General features: G+C 40.3%; 1 protein-coding gene and 1 long non-coding RNA gene across 3 annotated transcripts in view; one reads left to right on the forward strand and one right to left on the reverse strand.

The window, feature by feature from the left end:
• The window catches only part of LOC307030201 (rho GTPase-activating protein 20-like), a 63974-nt gene that overhangs the window by 16153 nt on the left and 21444 nt on the right, over positions 1–26377 (forward strand). Inside the window, exons 1-7 of one of the 2 annotated variants that reach the window (XM_079666490.1) lie at positions 10496–10776; positions 13815–13900; positions 21815–21991; positions 24237–24386; positions 25426–25467; positions 25783–25867; positions 26012–26089. In XM_079666490.1, the coding sequence (XP_079522616.1) occupies positions 10669–10776; positions 13815–13900; positions 21815–21991; positions 24237–24386; positions 25426–25467; positions 25783–25867; positions 26012–26089 (726 nt within the window). In that variant the 5' untranslated portion in view covers positions 10496–10668. Of the gene's footprint in view, positions 1–10495; positions 10777–13814; positions 13901–21814; positions 21992–24236; positions 24387–25425; positions 25468–25782; positions 25868–26011; positions 26090–26377 lie in introns of those variants that run through there. The other variant, XM_079666491.1, reaches the window with a different exon arrangement.
• Positions 317–5311, reverse strand: LOC307030362. The gene is made up of 3 exons (XR_013805630.1): positions 5163–5311; positions 3466–3686; positions 317–1341 (listed from the first exon to the last, which is right to left on the reverse strand). It is a non-coding gene; the product is annotated as an uncharacterized lncRNA (long non-coding RNA).

Raw genomic sequence — 26377 nt, forward strand, 5'->3', positions numbered from 1 at the left:
CGGAGCAACTGTGACAAATAATCCAACTGAAACCGGCATGGACAATGACTGCTTTAAAAATGCGCTTATCCAGAAAAGCCCGGTTTGGACACTTTACGGGCAGAAGAAACATTTCTATTAGAGAAAGAATTATACATTTCTGTCTTTTTATGCCTTTAATAGCTACTAACTTGAATTGTTATTCAAATTAATTAATCAATTATTTTTTATATTTTATTGTAATGTAGAGACAAGGCTTTTAGTGACACTCATGTATTGCGTTACAATTATATGTAAAAAAAAAAAAAGTCTAAATATGATATTTGGCCTCAAATCATCTGAGGCCTGGCGCCCCCCCTGCGATCTTTGGCGCCCCCCCCAAGGTGGGCATGCCCCCCAGGTTGGGAACCACTGGTTTAAAGGACACATCAAAGTAATTTAGAAAATGCCAGAGCGAGCTCCTGCTCTCTCTGCATCGCCAGCTGATCCACAGCAGGAAGGTCAACCTGCATGAGATGTCCAGCTGTCCGTGATATTATATACAGGACTGTCACAGCTTTTGTGGAAAACAGGACTCTTTTGTACTCAGAAGCCAAATCATTTTAATTCAGGAGCATCTCTCTTTTCAGTTGTTACTCAAGTCTTTTGCCTTTCGGGAACTAATTGAGTAAACATAAATACATTTTCTCTGATGAAGAATGTTTCTCAATTTATTTTAGGACGAGCTTTGTTTGGACCTGTCGTTGTCATTGCCCAAAGGTTTTCTTTTTGCATGAACTTACATAGAATAAGCTTTTAGACATGTTGACATGTTTACATAACTCAAAACATCAGTTCAGTCAGTAATGCAATACATGTATACACAGGTCGGCAGGCAGCATGAGGCTCCACTGTGATTACACCAACAATTCAATTCTGAGATTCTTTACACTGTTAGTCAATAAATACAAACATTTTGTCAATCAAACATTTAAAAGAGAAGACACACCAACTGTTGAACCCTCTATCTCACTGGAAATCGTTGCTATACAACAACATGCTTTCTGATGACTGAAACCACCCTGCAGCGATCTCTGTGGTCGTTTGAGATTATCTTTTGTTAGTTTTGGAAAGAAACGACATGTTTTGCAGTGTTGCGGAAGATTTTAGCTGCACAGTGCTGTTAAATGTTTGTTGAAACATTCTTGGAGGTGAAACATGATTGATTCCTGTTCGGGAACAGATAATTAGAAGATGGCCTTTGTTTGGAAATCTCATTGTTTAGCTGAGGGGGTCACGAGGGTCAGCCTGCAGGAGAGAAGCCTGTAGTTCTGGTGCTTCAGAAACAGTGTGAGACGGTGTCATTCATGTGCTCGTAATTACCTGAGAGAAGAAGAGAATATTGATTACTAATCCTCAGATGAGCTTCATTGACATGTTCTTCATCGTCAATGTGTTTTAAAAACATGTTTTTACAATGTCCAGCAAAAACAGAGGTTAGAGCATGATAAACACTTGGAAAATACTTGATATCCGAAACAACACTTCTTTTCAATGCTTGCATCATTCGGAGATAGGTGGAGTTACTGCAACATGACAGGTCCTGTCAAGTAGGATATCTCACTCATTAGCAAATCTGGAATAGCTTGCTTTACTCACTCTCCTGAGGTATTTAGAGGAGGACAACATTAGCATAGCTTTTTGTTTTGGTAAATGTGGCGGGAAAATGAGGTAAAGCAGAATACTAGACTAATTTTGAGTTTTACGAACACTTAGAAGAAGTTGATAAATTACACTTTAATAATATGAGCAACACTGTATGGCCACATGTCCCAAACAAATCTCAGTAATAGCTAATTCCCTTTTTGATTGGTTAATCCATGCATGCTCACACGGGACCCCTGCTGCTCTCACATGGAAACCCCATTCAGTTGAACCTGCGGTGACCCCTCCTCTGAAACCAAACCGTCCTGTCAGCCTTGAGGGGGAAAATATCTTAACCTGTCCCGCTGCATCCCGCATGTTTTCATTAGGCCAAATCAAAAATGTTTTTTTATTAAATAATAGCTTAGCAAATAATTAATATAGTAGGGAATCTGTTTATAGATATGTGTATTATTGCAAGTGTGTACTGTAATGTGCACATTTAAATGCACTGCATGTGACACAGTGACATACAGTCACAACAACATCAACAACAACAACAACAACAACAACAACAACAACAACAACAACCATAAAGCACCGTGCAACAGCATCCCTCACTCTGTAGGGAGACAGCGCTAATCAGATTAGCAGGGTTAAAGGGTCTGGAAGGTGGAGGAGGGGTCCCTGTGTGTGTGTGTGTGTGTGTGTGTGTGTGTGTGTGTGTGTGTGTGTGTGTGTGTGTGTGTGTGTGTGTGTGTGTGTGTGTGTGTGTGTGTGTGTGTGTGTGCGCGCGCACCCAGCGAGAGAGCAGATGCAACGAGGCAACAGCAAGGCTCAGACGGTCTGTTTCTCTGATTTCTGTCTCAGTATCTCTCTCTGTCTGACTGACTGAATGATCGCCTATCTGTGTGTGTGTGTGTGTGTGTGTGTGTGTGTGTGTGTGTGTGTGTGTGTGTGTGTGTGTGTGTATGTGTGTGTGTGTGTGTGTGTGTGTGTGTGTGTGTGATTGTGTGTCTGATTCAGGGGGGTGGGGTTTAAGACAACAGAATCAGAGCATGTTGATGGAATAGCAACTTAGAGGGTCCCGTTACCTTTATAGTTGTTGGTCTTATCTGTTCAAGCTTAAAATCTGTAAAGGATCTGAGATATCAGATCTTCACTAAACGAGTATTGTGGTCAAAATAATTTGCAATGCGACTATGATACAGACCGATAGATTTTAAAATTATAGTAATGATGCTAACAGTCAGATTCATTTTTAACTCTGTTTATCATGTGTTTTATATATTTTTGTCGTAGTAAATACCATCGTCCCTTTTCCTTATTCCCTCATACTATTTCTCTGTTGGAAAAACATTGTTCAATCTTAGCACTGTTTATTTTTTTCTCAAAACATTTCGGCGATGCAAAATGGCAGAACCTATGTATTTTTGAGGATACCCATTCGCACATTCAGCTCCTTTTTCAAGAAACGCCAAATCCGTCAGCCAATGACAGAAACTGGAAATAACTTTGGTTAAACTTTCTAACATGACATGATGATAGATTATTACATGAACTAGCTGATTTCAAGTGGCTTTAATCCTCAAGCTATTGTTGTTATGTAGTACTTAAAACCGGATTCAATCAAATATAAAGCCTCAAAACACAGGAAAGAAATAGATTTATAAGTTTGACAACTCTCCGTACATTAAAGTGACATTGATGTAATGAAAACCCGCCTGTTAAGTACTTAAAACAAAAAAAGCGTCATTCCACCCGAGCAATGTCTGGTTTAGGTCGTGGCCAGCTAACCCACACTTTCCATCTCCATCTAATGTTGTTTAGATGTCCTCGTCCACCTGAGTCCCTCCCTCTCACCGCAAGCTTTTGTCTCAGTCTGCTTCACCCAGCCTGGCTCCGTCTGTCCACATGTCTCCACGGCCTGATCCGCCTCGCTGCCCACAATGTTTAGACAAAGTGAGAGACACAGAGACACAGTGGCGGTGGAGGAGAGTGATGCTAAAGTTTCCGCCTTCTCTTTCGGTGTGACCGCCCCTGATGTTTGTCTCAGAGGGTTTAAAGGCTGGATACGTTCATCTCTGGGGAGTAAACAGATGATGGACTCAGCAAGACCAAAAACAGTGGAAATATGAGAAGTCTTCACTTTTAAATTTCTTGAAAAGGGTCTCTACATTAATGCAACTGTAAATGCTCACAATTCAATGTGCTTTGCGTGTCTTATACAGTTGCAAGAAAAAGTATGTGAACCCTTTGGAATTATCTGGATTTCTCCATAAATTGGTCATAAAATGGAGGAAGCCACTGCTGTCCAGAAAAAACATTGCTGCACGTTTGAAGTTTGCAAAAGAGCACCTGGATGTTCCACAGCTCTACTGGCAAAACATTCTGTGGACAGATGAAACCAAAGTTGAGTTGTTTGGAAGGAACACACAACGCTATGTGTGGAGAAAAAAAGGCACAGCACACCAACATCAAAGCCTCATCCCAACTGTGAAGTATGGTGGAGGGAGCATCATGGTTTGGGGCTGCTTTGCTGCTTCAGGGCCTGGACAGATTGCCATCATCGACGGAAAGATGAATTCTCAAGTTGATGAAGACATTTTGCTGGAGAACTTAAGGCCATCTGTCCACCAATTGAAGCTCAACAGAAGATGGGTGATGCAACAGGACAACGACCCAAAGCACAGAAGTAAATCAACAACAGAATGGCTTCAACAGAAGAAAATAGGCCTTCTGGAGCGGCCCAGTCAGAGTCCTGACCTCAACCCAATTGAGATGCTGTGGCATGACCTCAAGAGAGCGATTCACACCAGACATTCCAAGAATATTGCTGAACTGAAACAGTTTTGTAAAGAGGAATGGTCCAAAATTCCTCCTGACCGTTGTGCAGGTCTGATATGCAACTATAGGAAACGTTTGGTTGAGGTTATTGCTGCCAAAGGAGGGTCAACCAGTTATTACATCCAAGGGTTCACATACTTTTTGCCACCCTGCACTGTGATTGTTTACATGGTGTGTCCAATAAAAACATAAAAACATATAATTGTTTGTGTGGTTTTAGCTTAAGCAGACTGTGTTTGTCTATTGTTGTGACTTAGATGAAGATCAGAACACATTTTATGACCAATTTATGCAGAAATCCAGGAAGTTCCAAAGGGTTCACATACTTTTTCTTGCAACTGTATATGCAATGTAAGGTTGCTTTGTCTGCTGTATTAAGCAGTTACTCATAATATGGAGCTGAGTATACAGTAATCTAACAAGTTGTGTGGCTGATTGCCTTTGTGGGTTTTTCAAACCCACAAAGCTAACGCTCTCCTCTGAATTAGCCACGACCGAAAAAATGCTAACGCATTACTGCACAGAAACTCACTCACAACACCCTTATTACTTATCGTAGCTGCACGTCCAACCCATTGATTAGCATAATGAGAAGACACAGAATCGATCGGTACCTACATTATCACTCCATGATAAGAACTTGTGAAGATATTAACAAGAACAGACATCAAAACATGTGGCGCTAGGTAGCTAAAAACGTCAAAATGGCTTACCTTTGTCGTTGTCTGGTCAAAAGTGGTCTTCAATGGCATTGAAACGATAAAAACGCTGTTGAAAGTTAATCCATATCCAATGTGTCTGTGTCCCTTTCAAATGATTTCTGATAATCGATAAGCAATAAACCTGCTTTTCCGTTTCCAGATGTCAGAGCGAGAGATAGGTTCGCTCTCATGCAAAAAAAAGTGCGCATAGCTCTCATTTCTCAATGGTAAGGTGTGTGTGTATGTGGAAATTCCCCTTCGATTCTATTGGCTCTAACGGTCAAAAAGAGATGCCAATCACCAAAACCGACCGATGGGTTCCAGAGAAACGATAAAAACGGCCATTTCCACCCAAATCACCTCAGAGGTGGAGTTTTGTTTTGCTAAACCTCTCTAAAAAGGTCAAAGGTCACTTGTTTTGCTTCAATCTTGATACAGGGTACTTATTATATGTTGTACTTTGGATTCCTAAAGCTTTTAGTCTACTTTACCAAGGGTAGTTTTCACTATAAGTAAAGAAGAATCTTTGGACGGACACTATCATTTACAGTTTTTTTTACTATGTTCAATCTGAATTTTCTTTAAAATAAAAAACATCTATATTGATTCTGACTTTTTTACATCCAACTCACAGGTTTATCATTACTTTGAGAAAAAAGATTATTAATTTCCCCCTTTTAGAAGTGTAGTTATGGTCATTTGATCTGGAAATGTCATTTTCAAGCCTGAGACCTGAAAAACAGGCTCAGTGCTTAACAGGTTAAAGTACATTTTTCAAGAAATGTGCTCAACACAGGTCTTGACAAATGGGAAAAAAACGTAGCAGAAAATATTCATATTGCTCGTTTGGAAAACACAGACGAATAATTTAAACTGTCTTTAAGTTGGAGGGAACGTTCGGATATTCATTGGCCATCACTGCTATATTATTCAGGTCTTATTTCTGAAGAGATGTTCTATTTTTTGGGAAATACAAGGGAGGAGAGACACCAGACATATCAGATTTAAGACAGTTAAAAGTGATTCGCACCAGTAGAGTTCATCAGTGTTCTGGAGCTGTGTATTTCTCTACAAAATGACTGCAAGTGACACAAAAGTAGAAGGCAACGGAAACATGCAAACCCACGTAATTTTTCCTAGAATTTTAAGGCTCGGACCTCAAACATTTGTCGCCCAGAAACCTCTGGATTCTGCTGTTCAGAGAAAAAAGGGAAGCAGTGGGTCTTTATTTTTGGCAGGCAACGTGGAAGTCTGGCTTCTCAAAGTAGAAACAGTGGTTGTGGATTCTGTTTTGGGTCACAGCAACTCCCCGTCTGCCTGAGGAATCTCTGTCTTCCGTCACACATCCATCCTCTGTGCAAAAAGGCTTCATAAACCACTCATCATGTCCTCATGTCCTCGCCATACACTCCCTGTACATGTGTGTTTGTTTTCAAAGGAGAGGGAAGGGTAGAGTGCTCTTTAAATAGATATTCAGCTATGAATAGTGCAAGCGTGTAAAGGTGTATTTGTCCTTGTGTTTACAGTGCAAAGTGCAACCCAAACCAGAAGCAGAAAATAAACATGTATTTTAATCTTGTGTAGATGGTGTGGGCATAGAAAGAGTGTCTGAATTAAGATTGCTGTTATAATGGATGATAAATTAACATTGAAATCTCATTTAGGCACTGAGGAATATTCATTATGCACATCTATAGAACAAGCAAATACAGTCTATTGATTCAGGGCTTAAAATGTAAGTGGCTACTAACTGAGATCGCACGCTGTGGTTTTATTAAATGATCCAACTGCTAGGACTGTCTTAGGGAAGATAGCATTTACTGTAGATGCATTTCCACTGTCTTGGAATAGTCTGCAATTGAAATGGAAACTGAGCAATCTGGTGCCACTAAATGTTTTTAAAGCTTGGTTGGATGCTACTCAATCGGAAGCTGTTGGTACCTGCTCATGTGGATAGTTATTGTAAATTTTAATCCCCTGTAATGATGCTGTATGATGTCCTTTTTGTTGTTCTGTTTGTGTTTTTATGTTTCATGTGGAACCTACTTGAGCAGGTCTCCCTTGAAAAAGAGATCAATGATCTCAATGGGATACACCTGGATAAATAAAGGTTTGAAATGAAATGAAATGTGAAGATTTTTTGAAAAAATACTTTTTGAAGTCGTGTACAGAGGAAAAACAACAGTATTACCAGAAAAATATACAGCAATTGTTCGTCTTAAATTCCGATGATGTGCTTAAGGCATCAGTTAGCATAACTTGCTTTATGATAGATAGTTATGTTTTTGTTATGTTACTGTAAAAGTATGTTAAGTATTACCAAGTGTGATTGAGTAACCGTCTAATTTTGAGTAAGGAATATAGGTCAAAGCTTCTTTCCCCTGCTCCACTCCATCATGGGTTAGAAACTGCTCAAAGTGCACATCTTAAGACACAGAGGCATTTACTGTAAAAGTGCTTCACATTCAAAACATAATAATTAAAAACCAAACTAGCAACAACAGATCTCTCCCCAGGTCATTTTCTCTCGCAATCGACTTCCATACTCTCCTTTGCTTCACGTTTTCAATTCCCTGATTCTCCAGGCGTGACATTCCCTTTCAGACACACTTTTAAATTAAATGTCAGATGACGTTCACAAGGACACATATTGATTCTATTTCTTTCATCCGAGGGGAGAACCCCATTCCTCCCTGACCTGAAGCCACTCTGCCAAGCTGAGTCAGACATGAGGGGAATCTGTGAGCGTTTGGCTTCCGTCTGAAAGCGATGTGTGTGACCCACTTAGGGGTTTTTCGGGCTGAATAAAGTTTGTGTTTTTCAATCATGTGTTGCTTTTTTGCCATGGATACTGAGAGAAAGACACACTCCGAGACACACTTTTTAGTCTCGCATCTTCCAGCGTGGAAACAAAGAGGAGGTAGAAACAAAACAGTGCCAAGTCGTGGTCGACCAGCGGCGTTTCCAACCACATTTCTGACACACCCTCAATTTTTTGTTTTGCTTTGGATCCCTCCAGACGGGCTACTCTTGACAAAAAGTTGGAAACAAAACAAGTCATTTAACCCCTAAAAGTGCATTTGAAGTTCAAGAACAAATGTGACTTGGCCACGCTGGGCCCTTGATGACAGGATGATTAGCAGAGAGAAAGAATGCAGCTGTCTGTGCATCAACTTTTTGAAACAGACAGAAACAGACAGTAGTCCTCTCGGCTGTTGTTTCATGATCAAAGGGGATAGTCGAGCTTTATCAATGCTCTTATCATCCTATGCATGCCACTTTTCTGGAGATAGATAAGATGGAACAATTGCTGCATACCTTTGTGTTTGTGCACAGGAGATACTGGCCTACAAAAAAGGCTGCAGTGGGAAATAATCCTGTCAGGTTAATACTTTATTTAAGGATTTAAAACAGATTTTAAAGCAGATAAACAGCCGAAATATGCCCATATATGTCTTCAAACAACATTTCACTTTTTTGGAAGAACTCAAATGGATTTACAAAGAAACCGTTAATTTGTAATAGTTATTTCACTTCAGGTATCTAGAATATTTTAATTATGTGAAACCAGAAGAAACAAAGATGTAATCCCAAACGCTATTCTGTTCGGTCATTTAATATTGGAGCTAAAGAGCTTTTCTTTTGCAATATTTTTTTAACATAACAACAATGCAAGCTGCTCAGTCTGACTATTATTAACTTAATCGATTACAGCTGTAAAACCTAAATGGATTTACAAAGAAACCCTTCAGGTATCTATATAACATTTGAATTGTGTGAACCCCCAAATGCTAATGTTCTGTTTGCATGGTGAAAAAATCCGTTAAACTTCAGCTTTGATGGAGGTATGTTCACTCCTTGCCTTCAGATTTTTAGAAGTCAACACTCCCCCCCTCTCTGGATGTTTTCCTACAGTAACGTATACTGTAGCTCCAGCTATAAAGAAAATGAGTCATGCGTCATGCCTATGCAGAAAAAAAATACTGAGTGCATTCCTCCTCATCAGTGATGTTATTCTTGGCTCTGGAAGTGCATTCTCACACCTGGCCGACCCTCTGCAGACCGCAGGAGAACAGACAGCTTCTATAGCACCGGCTGCCACACATGGAAAACATGTGATGGGCCCTTCAAATAAAAACTCACACTTGTAAATACATAGACAAGCTCAGGAGTTAAACCAAAGCATGCTTTCAGATACATGAGCTGTGTCAAGAGTGAGGATCATTTCAGGAAGTGACCAGAAGTTAGCCATGCCTTCAAAATAAAAGTGACGAGTGTACAGATCATGCAAAGTCAATACTCAGGGTCTTAGATAAAACAGAGTGAACCTTAATGAGATTTCATTACATTTATTTGCTTCTTTAATTGTATTGATCTTTGGAAAAATAATTGCGCATAGTTGTTTTTGTTTTACCTCCAGTTGCCTACTTCCATCAGCCTGGACGTAGAGCTAAACAAATCACATTACACTAGCACAAAAATAAACTAAGCCAATACATCTCTTAAAACGAGATATTGGTGTTATTGTGGGGGCAATGGATGTGTTTGGGTTACTATGTTACTGCCGTGGGCACGTGAGTGTGATTACGTCACCGTGTAATTAACATCACCTGTGAACCTGCAGATCACTGGTTTTGTTTGTAACGAAGGGGAAGAGTGTTTAATAACAGCTGACCGCGAAGAAACGCGACAGGAGCTGTTTATTAATGGTCAATATTCACTACAAAGGTATCATGTAGCCTACTGCATCTGCTTTTGGGCCAGTGCCCCCCTAACACTGACGTTGGACCCCCCTGTGGCCCCCCTGAAAATGGCTGACGGAATAGGCGGAACTAACGCTAATTGTCATTCTAGTCGGACCCATTAGAGCGTAAAAACTGTAACTAGGCTATAAGTATCTGAAATAAATATGTGTACTGAAACAAATACCAATAACTGTATTGCATTGTTTTCTTATGCGCAATTACTTCATCCTGTCTTTGTCTTTTTCGTCCTGCATTTATTGTGGCCCCCTCAGAAAATAACTGGCCCCAGCCTGGCCCCCCCTGTCAAATTGGTCTAGAACCGCTTAAGGCCTTTGGGTACACAGGAAGTTACTGTTTTTGCTCCAGCTTTGGGCATTTTCAGTTTAGGGCTTCAATGTAACATTGTAACATCTTTTTAAAAACATTTTAACGAGCACGAGGCTACTAACATGTGTCAAATCGCTTCTGTCTTGTCCGGTATTTTAATTAAACACAGTTTTACTTTGGAAGCAAAACCGGAAGTCGCTTGTTTTAGTCCACGCTGACTTCACAACATCAGAGTGAGTTGAGGCGGACTGGAGTCTGTGCGCTCAGAGCAAACTGCGCTCAGACAGAAACACACAGAGAAACACACCGAGGAGCAGAAACAGAAACCATTCACCTCCTATCCATCATGGATACTCTTTGGGCTCGTACTCTTCTCTTTGCTGGATAAACCTTTGGACCTACATTCGTATCATGGGAATATACTGTCTGCGCGCTCGGTCCCGTGGATGTCTATAGTCTTGATGGAAAGCATGTCCCCGCAGCAGGGGACCATGGGACAGAACAGGTCCGACTCTCTGACGGGAGGGGGCAAGGCTCTTCCCGACAGCAAAAAGGTACAAAGAGACGCTCCTCTGCGGGGCTTTAGGAGCGGAAGGTTGGCTGAATGTGGACACGTTTAGCGTTTTTGCGCACTGTGTTGCCCGGTGCGCTTATTAAGGATACATGAGTTTATTCTTATTGCAATATAAGAGAAATCAAACTGGTATTTTTCAGTATTACAGTCCTATAATATTCCTGAATGAACTCCTCAGTATGGTGTGTCATTCAATGTTGCGTCTTTTTTCAACATTTCATAGACAGGGAAGATGTGTTTCTATAACATCTCAGTTTTCTGCGGCATTGCTTTATATTAATCCTTGCAAATTAACACTTTTCCTTGATTTTCTTGCAAATCTGCATTTTTTGTTGTGGCCTGCTTTGGGACTGTTTAATGATGAAGTTGATAATGGTGTCAATGTGCCATGCTTTTATTTGAAACATGCCTTTCATGTTAATTTTTATCAGACCTTTCTACTCAGTGTGTTTGATTTATTTGATGAATATCGCTATCTGTTTCGTTTCCATATACCACAAACAAGCTGGGCACGTGGAAGAGAAGGCTATATTTCCTAAAATATATCAAAATCTAGACCACTAATGGTTTTGATACTTTATTATAATGGACCCAATCCTGGCTTTTTAAACAACTTTTAATCAAGAAAAACGCCCAAATCCAAATCTCAAAATCGGATTTATTTGTCCTCAATTTGTTTTTGTTATCCTCCTGACTAAACCAGACTGAGCAGAGGAGCCGAAACGTGGCTAAATAACAGAGCAGGATAATGTGCTGATAGAGATTATTTGTTAATCAGACAGAGGAGTCTCCGTGCAAACTCAGAGGAATTATTCCTGCACTGTGGATCCATCAGACCTGGCTTCTTGTAAGTCACTTTTCATTATTTTGAAAAACAAACAAACAATGTAATCTTTGTCTTTCCTGTAAACACCGTCCACATTGTTATTTATTGTAGCTTTCTATCCCGAGTTTTGGTCAATGCCACTGATAAGCGCTCGTAGATAAAGGAGATGATTCTCCAGCAGAAGGGCAGTTAAGTTGTAGTAAACAGCGCCCCCTTCCAATGTGTGTTTAGTAAGTGTAACTGCAGCTTTAAGCAGTCAGCATTTGAGCAGCAAAGGGGAGAATATTTAGCCATATAGTTGCTAAAATTGTCTATTTGTTGGTCCAATTTCAAAATAACAAGTAAGCTTTGACTTTCATCATAACCAGCACAGACAAAACTAGTGATATCCTCACATTTCTAGAGTTTGCCTTGCCTAAAATACCCTTTACTAGCCTTAAACTGTATACAAAAAAGAGGGCTGTGCAGAGTAATGCAGTTTTAATGATCAACCCAGATGTATTCCCTGTATAAACTCACACTACCATCCAGATCAATGCATGATTGTTAGCAGTCAATGTGCAAGTGATTCCAAGCAGTGTTATGGTGTTACTCCAATTGAATCAACACACTACATCACTTTTTGGCAACAGACCAGTGTTTTCGTAATGTTTCTGTGAGTGTTTCACCACATCCCAGCCAGGGACTTGCAGTTAGTAAAACGTAGTCTCGGGAATCCAAAACAAATTTTACTGTAGTTTATTTTTAAGAGCAGTTGTTGCACCTTGGCCTTGTTTGGAAAGTTGTGAGAAATGAGCTGTCAGGCTGAGCAGAAAAAACACAAGTTTGTTTTTTCATCACTGGCTGAAAAACACTGCATAAATCCAACATTTCCACATGCCTCATCACTCAGGAGCTGTTTGTTTTGAGATGTTTGTGTCAGAAGTTGAACGTTAAGTTGACATGCAGGAACATGCATATGTGTTAATCAGTGTTTATCCTGCAGAGTAGGCTAACATGATAACATTGTTACTGCCTACAGTGCATGCTTCCTATTTGGTTTTCTGCACACGGTCAGCATAATTTAATCCGGAAAGGTTTGTTATTGTATATTTTACAAGAAAGCGTATTGTTGTCCCGTCATGCCAAGTGCAAGTGTTTTCATGTCACTGCTCACATGTCCTCAACACCTGAAGGGAAAACAAGCATGTGATCTTATGGGTGCTGTGTTGCTTTTAAGTCCATTATTTTGGGAATGTGCTGAGTTTGCACTGTTCTTGATACATTTCTTGCAAGAAAATAATGAAAATCTCACTTTAATTGCAATAAGAATATCTTCCAAAAGCCAAAAGCCCATTAAACTGACCGAAAATGTAATTAAATAGCTTTCAGCAGCTCATTAAAGGACACTTTGCATTACATATTTTAAAACCAGTATGTTTGGTGTGAAGTAAAAGCATTTGTATTCACTCCAGGCACCCCCCTAATGCACATTATGTTATATATTACAATGCACTGTAGTGTCTTTGGCCTGAATGACTAACACGAGTCAAATTCTTCCTTCAACACTTCTACAGTGGAGGAATGTTACCCATAAGTCACTGCAGGATGAGTCCAGGAAGCAGAGTTTTATTCAATGTATGCAGCTACATCAGATTTATTTCCCCAGATTGAATGAATGTACTGTTTGCTCTGCGCTCACATGGGTTTCTTGTAAATAGATTAAGTTGAATTCAAATGTCTGTGGTGGCTGCAGGGAAGCCTGTCATTCTTCTGTGAGCCTACACTTCATCATGTTACAGTGAGAATATGTGAGGGCATTGTGCACCAGCGAGACGACATATTTCTCTTTCTCTTGGTCATTGATCTGTCTGTGAGTGCCATCTTTAACCATCTCTCACTTCCTCTTTTCCCCTTTTCCTTCTTCACCGCCGCCACTTCCCTTTTCTTTCAGTCACCATCCTTCCCTTTCTTTAAAAGTCTCTCGCACACACACGAAAAGAGACGCACATGACCTGAAGTTTTGTCTATTTCCCTTTCTTGTATTTCCTGCATTGACCACAGCAAACAACCAGCTTCAACCAGTGCTGAATGTGTGCATTGCAACCATGCGATTGTATCTTTATCATGCAATGCAAACCATTATGTTCTGCAAACCTGTCACCACTTTCATTAACTCTTCTCCTCTTCCTCTTTTTCCTCTGTCTGTGCAGAAGATGAAGACTTTGGCCCAGAGACGACAATCGGCTCCCTCGCTGGTCATCAGCAAAGCACTTACCAGATCCAGAAGCACGTCCAGGTATGATTAAACACACACACACACACACACACACACACACACACACACACACACACACACACACACACACACACACACACACACACACACACACACACACACACACACACACACACACACACACACACACACACACACACACACACAGGTTTTCATTTATTTGAGTGACATTCAGTAAGCCATATTTCTGTTTAAATTGGTCAAATTTGACCAAAGGAAAACAGGAAGGTCTAAATGCTTAATTTATATCATAAACAAATTAGTCCTTGTTTAATAGATGGTGAAAAAGCCTTTTTGCTTGTGTATATTCTCCGCCATTTGTTTATTTTTAGTAGAACTAAACCACGTATTTGTTATTCTACTCATAGTTTACACATCAGTAATATCTTTAAAACACTTTCAGTTGTAGATGACTTTAATAATATCTGCCGGTGGCTCATTACTTGGCCTTTTGTCACTGCGAACTTGTTGCAAATGTGCTTTTTTGGATGTAAAATGTGTGCATTGACTACCAGGCTTCTCATGTTTCTCATTGAATTTTTTTTTATTCAGCCCTAGAGACACTGACCGTGGAATTTAAAGGGGAAATAGCTCAGAGATTAGAGTAAAGAGAAGCTGGGAGGCTGCAGGTTAAATTCACCAGACTGACTGGAAAATCTGCACGAGGAGTAGAAGCAGAAGTTGTTGGAGTCAAACACTCTCTGGGAAAATACCGAATATATAAAAGGATTCAGATTTAAAGTTCAGATTATACATTTTCACAAGATTCAGATAGTTTCCCACATCGCCATAAATTCTTCTCTTGGCCTCCCAGATTCATTCATGGCTCAGAACGGGTTCAAATGCTTACTTCTCCCAGAGCTATCAGGCCTTTCATCGCCCTTGTATCGCACAAATCCCTTCCTCTTCCTTTAACAGGGTCGGAAATAAGCAATTACAAACCCCTCGAGGACGGCATTTATATACAGGAATCTTTGTGTCGTGTATCTTAGCGGGTGCCTGCTTTTTAGGGGTGGATTTTAGATGGGGAAACATCAATTTAGGGACTGTCAGAACATTCAATGTTTGGTACAAATGTGAATAAAAACCACTTTAAGCTCAATCGAGAACTGCCACAAATGGAGTGCATCAGCATCCCTGAAGGAATGCATGGAGTCCCTTGTGGGTGCAGGCTGCAAACCTCGAGGCAGTTTTAGTGTTCGAGCTGAGCTGCAGCATGCTGAACTGTGAAACTGAAGCGTTGAGGGAAACACTCCACAATGTTAAAAGGGTCGATGCTCTCGGGATGTTTGTGTCTGTTTGTGTTTGTCAAGTGCGAAAGAAAGACTTCTCACACATTCAGTTTGTAGTCATAGACGAAGGGCAAGACAGACTGGCTGTTGAGCGAAAGTCACTTTGTCGGACCAGTGTGTGTGTGTGTGTGTGATTGTGTGTGTGTTACAAGTCTCAGGAGTTATGGAGCCAGGGCTTGACACTCTCAGCTGTCACCCTTGACCTTTGACCTCATCAGGCGGTGTAGGGGCCAGTGGGGGTCACCTGGGGTCAACACCTCGCATGGCAGTGAGTGTGTGAGGTGCTCATTAATGTCCGGATGTGGACATGTGTTAGTGCAGGGGGCGTTGCCAGGGGAAACATGTGAAATGATTGTGGTCAGGTGACTCACAGAAGGTGAAGGTGGAAGTTCATGGTGGAGATGATTGTAAATTCCATTCGGGTATTTTACTTTTTTATAGTTGTTTGGAATAAATACTTGTGATCTCTCGAAGTTTAAGCATTGATTTAGCAAGGTGTGCATACCTAATAGTGAGATTGCAGGGCATGTAATGTAAGGGAATTCAATTCTTATATTGTAATATAATACTATTGTGGTGCTTTATACAAAAGGAAAACTTGCACAATTCTACTTTTTAATGAATCAATGTTTATTTATATAGCCCAATATCACACATCTTACATTTGTCTCAGTGGACTTCACAGTTTATACAGAATATCATGAATGTATCACTCTGGAGGGAATACATGGATTTGAGCCTTTCCAGACCATTTACATGTACCAAAACCGATATAACTCACTACAGGAGAGGGAAACTCCCTAAAAGCACAATACTGTAGGGCCCATTTTAAAGCTTTCAGATCATCTCCATGTTTTGGTTGTAGAACTATAACACCCTAATTTCTTATAATGAGAGTTTATTGGATACATCAGTTCTGCCAGCAGTACTTGGCAGTGGTTTAGGCATATTTTTCATCACCCAATATACTTTAGTTCCAGTTTTGAAGTTCTTATTTGATGACCTTATTCATCATAAAGTTGGATTACTGTAGCTGGGAGTATAAACTGAATGCCTGAGAGTTGAGTTGAGAGTTGTTCTCCTTTCACATATCTTTAAAGAGACTCTGTCTTTTGCTTCTTCTGCCCTGCATTTCCCATCAGGCCAAGAGGTGCTGAAAGGCTCTCTGGCCTTCAGCTCAGTGTCTTACATCACCTCTACACACTCACACTCACACACACACACACACACACACACACACACACACACACACACACACACACACACACACACACACACACACACACACACACACACACACACACACACACACACACACACACACACACACACACACACACACACACACATACACACACACACACGCACGCACGCACGCACACACACACACACACACACACACACACACACACACATCGTCCAGCAGAAGTCTCCAGGCTTACAGTATTAGGGGTTGAACCTGAAGTGTAGGCCCCCTCCTCCTCCAGCAATGAAATCTATACTGCAGGGAGGAAGGTGGCTGCACCATAAAGCATAAACACATGTGATTGGATGACTGCCCTGACCTCTCACTCAATATCAGCCATTGTGTCACCACAAGGCGACACGTACAGCCATTCCTCTTGGTCCCAAGTACACAGACACATGTTAGTAATCTCGTGAAGATATAACTGTATTTATTTAACCATTTTAATTAACCTGAAACCCGAGTCCTCACCTGCTCTTAGAAAAGGAAAGAATATGTCTTAGTTGAGGTGATTTATGTGAGATTTATTTGGTTGTTTGAGGACATTTCTCGTCCACATACAGTACAAGAACACATTTCCTGGTTTTAATAAAGAGCTCATGCTAAGGACATCATGCCGCCAGACTCCCAAGCCAATTTCAATATTCTGACCTCATCCTGTGTGGGCTTTTCCCTGTATGCATATGCGTGTGTTTCCCTATAGAGAGCATTGTGTGTCGGGCCAGGGGTGACATTATAGTTTGTCTATGGAAATGATCTGGCTGTGAGTCAGGTGGAAACAGGAGACAGAAGGTTGAAGTTTGATTTAAGAGATCTGGTAGTCTGCTTTATGTTTCCTACTTCACTGTTTCTACATTTGTATAGGTCTGTCTCCTGTCAACCACTCAGTGTAGGCAGAGGGATGAAATCTACTTAAAAGTTATGCGTCATTTGAAATTCACTGTTTGTAATAGTGAATTCATAGACCACCTGTCTCTGCAGATCCCCTTAGATCATCAGAGATGTATTTTAAAGTCTTTGAAGCTGTTTCCGGTGATGAACAAACGGTCCACTGTGGATTCAGGAGATGGTACGGACCCGGGTGTGCATGCTAACACACACACACACACACACACACACACACACACACACACACACACACACACACACACACACACACACACACACACACACACACACACACACACACACACACACACACACACACACACACACTGCGCTGTCAATAGATGCTTGTCAGGAAAGCTTTTACCTCACAGACAGAAAGAGGTCAACCTACTAATGCAAACCTCCTCATGAAGAAACAAACATGTCCAAGTTCACCGTGGGACTCGCAAACAGAATAGACACATCTTCTCACTTTCTCTTCCTACAAATGGACACACACTTTTAAACACACACATCTTTAGTAAATCACTGTCACATCTCTGACTCGCCTCTTTTACGGCGATTTAACCCAGTCAGAGTTTACATAAGGAACAAGATGAACACCTCTTAGTCTGACTTTGATTGAAAATAAACGGAAAATGTGCGGTCTTGGAGTCAGATTTTCTATTAGAGGACAATCACTCGCAGACAAACTGAGTAAACAGATACTAAAACACAAATAAACAAACCACATACAGACCAGAGTGCTTCTCTGTGTTGTTCAAAAGCAGAGCAGATGGACACTTATGTAATCGAGTCGATGCTGCCCTCAGGGAGTCAGTGTGCTCGATCAGTATCGACCATTTCAGTGCTGAGGTGGCGTTAACAGTTTAGTAAAATATTGATTCCTAATTATAATCACAAGGGCTTTAATTAATCCAAAAAGCAGAAGAAGAAAATGAGAGAAAGTGTGTTGAGAGATGAAAGTGTTACGATCATGTCGGCAAAAATAAATAAAATCATGGACGGAGAGGAGATGAGAAAGTTGCAGCTGTTTTTCCAGCTGTTGTCCTCAGGGTGTGTATCTACAGGTATGTGTGTGTGTGTGTGTGACGATCATGTTTGTGTCCATGACTTTACGTATCCTTTTCGATATGATTCAAGCACTTTCGATATGATTCCAGCAACAGGCATGATGGCTGCTGGAGATTTATTAGGACAGTTGAGGATGTTAGGATGTTTTTTTTATAGTTCTTACTTTTATTACATTTGCCATCATTTCGAAAACCTAATCTATGCCGCTTATACCTGGTTGTATATTATAATAGTGTGAGACTGTAGCTTTACATTTTGATGGTGTTAATATTCTAACTCCTCCAGTCTGTATTCTAATTTAGGGTCAAACGATAGAGAGCCGTCTTGGACAAGTTGTTACGTAAATGGTCTTTTCTCTTGTTTCGTGTGTTAACTATGTGTCCTTGTTGATGTTGCAAATGAAGATGCAAGTAAAATATCATCCCATCATCAATTTGTGTTTTCCGGCTGTATAAATCAAACAGACGTGTCATGTTGCCCTACTTTGTGATCCCTTCCTAATCAACCTTTTATATACAAATCATGTCCGGTGCAGTTTAATTATTCACGCTGGGACATTAGTATGCGTCGTCGTGTGGTTCATTGTACACCGGCCTCTCATTGTGTTTCAGAAAGTCAACAGTTCTCCTCACACGCTGCCGTGCCTCCACAAAGGTGGCCATGTACGGCGGGCCGGCTAAGGACTCAATTTATCAACATCACATGATGTACAATGGAGCCATTAGCTGCTCGTCCGTCAGATTCAAAGGGCGGCCGGCTCAGCTGTCAATCTCTCATTCAGGAGGGAGGGTATGTGGTGTGAATACGGAAGATGTTGTCTTTTTATGGGGGGCAGAGAGATGTGAAAGGGGCTTTAGAGGAAGGTTGGACTGTTTGTGTTGGTGTGTGCGAGTGTGGGCTCCTATGACAGGAGCATTTCCCTGATTTGAATGGACAATAGGAACATTTTCATTTTTGAATTTTGCACTGTGTTAATCCCACTGCAACTTAATCAAGCAGCCCAGAAACCTCCAAACGTCCCTCTGGGGTGGTCCTTTACCCCGGTGCCATCGTCCTGCAGAGGCATTTGGCAAGACTTTGAGAGAGTAGTTACTCCAATAGTGAGAGGGCCACTGGACGCTGAGCTCAGATACTACAGTAGGTGAGTCACATATCATTGATGTAGATAATAATAATACATTTGATTTATATAGCACACTTTAAAGACAGACGTCATCTCAAGGTGCTTCACAAAGCTATGAGGAAAAATAAGTAAAAAGATGACTAATTTGAAGCTTTATTAACTTTTTTGGAGAAATTTGGACAAAAGAATAAAGGGTGAAATACAGATGAACGTCACAGTATGGCTCTAATCTGAAGGAATTGTGACCAAACATGAAGGTTTGCATTGTTGTTCTGCTCCCTGACGAAGAAAGCAAAGCTTAATTTGTTGCAGTTAAATGGTGTATGAGTTATGTAAATGTTTTCAAAGTGGGGTAAAATCATTTCCCAGTAAACCACATGGGAAGTATTTTCTTTCCTCGTGGAACAATAGCTGATTGTTTTGCAACTGTAAGCTTTAAAGCCACATGGCGTCATGTCCTTAAGTATTGCTGACAAAAGGAATCAGACATATCTTTCTTTGCTTCAACTGTCTCTGTCTCATTTCCAATACGTTTTAAACTCCCGCAGGGCGACGTGTCCCATCGAGCATCGAGGCCTAAGTGGCTACATTCATCTCTTTGAATTGAATTCTCTCAGACCCCCTTTTTTGGATTTATTTTTGGACGACACACAAAGAGGGACAGAAATGGAAGCACTCCAGCATAGCCTTCTGTTCTTCGTTAATTAATTACGTAACCAATCACTTGCAATGTATGAGGGGATCCAAGTCTTTTCTTTCTTCCCAGAAAAACTTGGACTGCATTCTTTGTTATGGGGTTACTCAGAGTCTTGTGTGTGTCCTTGTCAGTGTTATGGAGGTGCATGCGTAAGAGAAGTAAAACGGAAAGTAGAATATGTTATGGAAAGGGTGTGTACCTCCGTGAGAGAGCAGTAAGGGTGTGTGGAAGTTTGTGTACATGAAGAAGGAACAGAAAGGTAGAGACGGAGATAGAAAGAATTATGTGTGTGTTGTGTTTAAGGACCTTTTATCTGCTTGTGAAGGGTAAACAGGAAAGGATGGAGCCCTCAAACTACTTCCTCTTCCTCCACAAATTCCCCCTCTGTTTTCATCTGTCTATCAGCGGCACACGTTGCAGCAAGGAAACAAGATAGACAATTTTAATTAAATCTAAAAATCTAAGATATTTGTGTCTGTAGTAAAAACAAGGAAGTATTTCTCCAGAGTTCAGGAGCGAAAAACAAAAAGGATGATGCAACAGTAAATCAAAAACAAGATGGACAATGTTTTTGGATGAATAGTTCATTTAAAAAATAAAATGGCAGTTAGCTTTGTCATTTATTCCGTTGCTGCCGCACGACAGAGCTTCCTCGAGTTTAATCTCCGCTCTTTGTGACTGTTTACATTCAAAGAGCCATCTTTGTGCAGCTCCATGCAAATAATAACACATTTGCAGTCAAATGAGTGCACTACTGGTCAGAAAGTCAAACATTTACTTGATTATGTGTGGTTCAAACAGTGAGGAACCAGTGACGTAAATACAGGAAATAACAAGGTAAATATTCCACTTATGGACTGTGGGATTTTGCTGCACAAGCTATTCGGACCTGTTGGCCTTTTTACAGCCTTTTCCAAGTTTGCTTCACCACAACATGGGCCTCGTTTTCTCTTTTTTTTGTTCCATGCTGCTGAATCGTGTTACCACAGTGTGGAGGACATTGGAAAATCCCCGAGTGCTAATACAGGACAGGAAAAACACTGGACTGAATAAAGCCAAGACAAGATGTTTAAGGTTATTCAGGATTAAGTTACACCTTACTTAGTCTTGCAGCCACTTTATAATACGTTCCCTCAATATTAACTGGAATTTATTTAGTTTACTTACCTTTTCTAACATGTCTTGGTGATGACCTGTTGTTTTTATGCATATCCACTGGTTAGCAAGCAGCTCTCTTGTATAAAACTCAGTAGTTTTTGAGGCGTAGGTCTCTCCCCTCTTTCTCATTCTGTCTCTCTGTACGTCATTCCAGATGTTTTTAATCTGTATCTTCATCCAGATTAAGCCTCACATCTTGTCCCTCTGTATCTCTTGTGTGCCAGTTTGTTTTAAGTTTCTCTCCCCTCATGCATGAATGAATACACTGTCAAGCCCCAGTTAAAAGGAACTTTGGGACTTGTAATATTTGCCAGTAAAAATAAAATGTACCTGACTTGAATTTGAACTCAACCAACCACATCCAAAAGGTTCTTAGAGACACGCTTTTAAACGCATCCAGGCCACATGTTCATTTCTTTCTTTTGTCTCTCCCCAGGGAAAGCTGCTTGACGCCAGTCAGCCCGGATTCCTGTCCCCTGGTCCAGGCCTTCCTGGCTGAGTGTCCACGCAGATTATTCTTGGGTCATATTCAAACGCAGCTGAAGACGGGCCTGCAGACCCAGGAGAGACACCTATTCCTCTTCACAGACACGCTGCTCGTCGCCAAGGCAAAGTAAGTTTCCTTCTGTGCTGGAGGATGAAGCAGTGTGGGTTTATGTGGTTGTGTGAGTGAGAGGGAATGCAGACACATAAACAAGAAAAAACAGACTGAAGCTAATTAGAAAAACAAAGCACCAACCTTTCATAGTTGTGTCTCTAACAGAAATGGGCAAAACATGTGTAGAGGATGTAGTTCTATCCTATCTTTCCCCTAAAGTTTCCTTCCCTTACTCCCCTGCTTCTTAAACTTCTCCCTCCCTTATTTTCTCCCCAGTATATAATTATTTCCAAGCCAATTAAATCCATATGAAGCCTGGCTCAGATCAAAGCCGCACTGGCCTACAGAATGGGGCTACCCACCCACAAACTGCCACACACACACACACACACACACACACACACACACACACACACACACACACACACACACACACACACACACACACACACACACACACACACACACACACACACACACACACACACACACACACACACACACACACACACACACACACACACACACACACACACACACATGTTCAAAAATAGACCCTTAAATAGCACATTTATGTTTTTGGAGTTCACAAACACACACTTTTGTGCAGTTACGCACACACAGACGTGGACAAATTACTCAGATCTTGTACTTAAGTAAAAGTACCAAAGTGTAGGAATACAGGGTTACAAGTGAAGGTCCTGCGATCAAAAGTAGAAAAAGTATTAGCATCAAAATATACTTAAAGTACTAAAAGTAATCATTATGTAGATTGGTCCATTTCAGAATAATATATATGTTATGTTATCAAAGCTGGTAAAGGTGCAGACAGTTTGAATTACTTTGTATACTGCAGGGTAGCTTGTGAATTTACTCCAGGTGGAATTGAAGTCTGATTTAACACTCGATTATATTTCACATCATTAATACAAATCTGTGAAGTAACTAAAGGTACTAAATATATTCAGTCGAGTAAAAGTACACGATTAACCCCTGAGTTGTGTTAGAAGTACAAAGTAGCAATACATTGAAATAGTCAAGTAAAGTACCAATTTGTTTTACTTAAGTACAGTACTTGAGTAAATCTATTTAGTAATCCTAGGAGTCATGTGACAGTGGGTGGAGCTGACCCTTGCAGCACAGAGACTATTCGCTATAATTGGCCATTACATTGTGGCTTAACACAGAGTGAGTTTGAGGAATGTGTGTGTGTGTGTGTGTGTGTGTGTGTGTGTGTGTGTGTGTGTGTGTGTGTGTGTGTGTGTGTGTGTGTGTGTGTTTGCGAGAGGGAAAAGTTAATTGATGTGTGTGTTTGTGTGCCTTTTTATATCTGTGTAATAGCAGGGAGAGTGTGTGTTTGTAATGCCACATGTGAGCATTTGTACTTGTGTCCCTCTATAATCAGGGATCTAGTGGTGTGTAAATACACTTTTACTGAGCATGCCTGTATTAAAATGCTGGAAATAGCTGCGTCTTTTAATAATTCTAATCCATGTAAAGCTTTTTTGAAAGACTGACATATGTTAGAGGCTTGTGGAAGAATGATTCATGAAGAAAATTAAAAGTTAGAGGATCCAAGTAGGTTCCTTGTGGAACCCCTAAATAAAGATGTTTTTTATGGGATGTTTTAAAAAGGAACGCTTTTATGGATTTCTTTAGCAAAAAGGTCTTCTAAATATAGTATTTGATTCATGCGTTGATCAACAGATAATGAATCCACATTAATTTTAATAACTCATCAATGATTTTAAGTATTTATAAAGCAACACAATTGTACTGGTTGTGTCATCTTACAGTAAATGTGAGGATGATGATGTTTTTGCTTCGTCTGTTTTTAAGTCACAATATTAAATTGAATATCTTTGAGGTTTTGGAATGTTGGTCACAAAAAAACTAAAACCATATGGAGATGTCAACAGGAGATGGGAGGCTGTGGCTCAGTGGGATAGTGTGCTGAACTTAGTGCGCTGAACTTTAAATCAGGGGATAGCAAGTTTGAGTCCCACTGCAGTCAGCATATCGTTGTGTCCCTGGGCAAGACACTTCACCCCAAATTGCTCCTGTGGGGATTATCCTCGTACTGAATGTATTTAAGTCACTTTGGATAAAAGCGTCTAACAATTGACATGTAATGTAATGTAATGTCAAGATTCAAATGGGAAATTGTGGGGTTTTTGGTGTGATTTTCACTAGATATTTTCAGACTGAGACAGATTTATTGATTATAATGATGTGATGCATTACACTGTGTCATCTGCAGGTCTTCCACTCACTTCAAAGTGAAGGCCCAGGTCCGAGTGTGTGAGATGTGGACGGCCAGCTGCCTGGAGGAGGTGTGTGAGGGAAGCACCAACCCAGAGAGGAGCTTCGTCATGGGCTGGCCCACCTGCAACTGTGTGGCCTCCTTCAGGTACACACCTTCACATCAACACTACAAAATAGGCTAAAAACTGAAATGCCCGAACTTTTATTTCTATTGTTGAATACTATCTTAATTACGGTAACCTACAGTGGGGAAATTAACATTGTAACAGTAAAAGGGAAAGTGCAAATACAAGGCAAAAAAAGACGAGTAGACTAGCATATTAAATGAAGTACTAACTAAATAAAGTACATTGAATAAGTCCAAGGTAAAATATACGTAACACAAAAAGTAAGGAAATCTGTGTTTGGTAGATTATTTCTTTGTTGTAACAATGCTTCTTGGCAATAAATCTTATACCGATGGAAAGCCTGTTTTCTTACCTTTCAAATGGTGCCAAATCTGTGACGAACATGCATTTGTGGGATGAGCAGCAGAGCTGAGTATGGGGTTTGCGCCCATGAAAAATGTGACAAATCTGTGTATAAATGTGTTTATAATAAGTTACAGCATTTTAAAGTAATATAAGGGAATAGGAGCCAGTAATAACGTTGATACATTGTAAAGATTACACAGTGTTTTTCACAACAATAGAGTGACAACTTTATTTCCTCTTATATAACTTTGTTTATTATGTCTGCTAGCATTGCTTGACAACTATTCTTGCCAGACATACTAAACATATTTTCTAAGATGCCTCTCTGAGTCAATTCAAACAAGAGTACACTTTGTTCTGAGGTTTACATCGTAAAGGGAACTGATAACTGAACACGCCAACGCAAAATCCCTAAACCCTTTTGTGCAAAAGACAAGACAATCAATCCAACTGCAGTTAGTCTGAAGCACATGCACGACATATACATTCATTTATTCTAGGCTATATCTTTGCAGCTTCCTCTTTGCCATACATGCATTCAAAGTCATTCACACACATTACATTTTGCATGAGAAAGAATCCAGTCGTAGCTCGGGGTGAAGTCTGCGGTTCAAACCAGGAGAAGTTACATAATAGAGAAAAACAGACAGTTGCTTTTTACATGATTCCCGCTGATGATGTTTTTTAATCCCTATCTGTTATCCTCTTTAGCTCCGAAGAGCACAAGGACAAGTGGTTTGCACTCATCAAAAGGTAATTGGTTTGGACTCTGCAATGCTTTGTTTTGGTGCAGTGGTTCAGCTTGCAAATCACATTTTTCATAAGGGGAGAAAAGATTTGATTAGGATGGAACAGAAATGATGTAAAAAGAACAATTTCCACATAAATTAAAATACACACAGTTCTCATAAATACATGCTTTTTACCTGAATGCATACATTAGTTTTACAGCTAGATTAATTTATAACTCCAACTGTCTGCCAACTATATAACAGTGCTATTTTGGTCACATCATTTTATATTCAATGTAACACTGTTATTTACCTCTTTCTTTGTGTTTCCCTACAGTCGGATACTTGAGGGAAAAGAGAAGGACGACCCCAAGACCATCCCTCTGAAGATTTTTGCAAAGGATATTGGAAACTGTGCATATGTAAGCTTTTTTCTCTTTCCTTTGTGATTTTTTTCCAAGTCCACATTAAGTGGATAATTAATGACATCATCGGCAGTGTTGCTATTCATGTAACGCACGACCAACTACAAATGTCCCTAATGTGTCCACAACGTTTTCCAACAGGCCAAAACGCTTGCGGTCAGCCACACTGACAGCACGTCTGATGTCATCCGCATGGCTCTGCTGCAGTTTGGCATTTCGGTGAGTAAAGACCGCTGCTGATGCTCAACTGGATTACAAGTGACTGCGTTTAGATGTTATTTAAAGTAGCCTCGACCAGAGCTATTCATTTTGACACGGTAGAAATAAGGTTTGGAATTGTTTTTAACTTTGTTTGGATGAAGGAATGTTTTCTTTGTACTGCCTTAAAGAAATTAATTTTGAGCACAGTACGAGTATGGACATAAAATAGGCTTTGTTTAACATCTACGTTTAATAGATGAAAGTATTCATTTTAGACTGTCCTAACAAAGCGTGAAGCATGTTAAC

Source organism: Notothenia rossii (assembly GCF_949606895.1).
Source record: "Notothenia rossii genome assembly, chromosome: 2".
Lineage (NCBI taxonomy): Eukaryota > Metazoa > Chordata > Actinopteri > Perciformes > Nototheniidae > Notothenia > Notothenia rossii.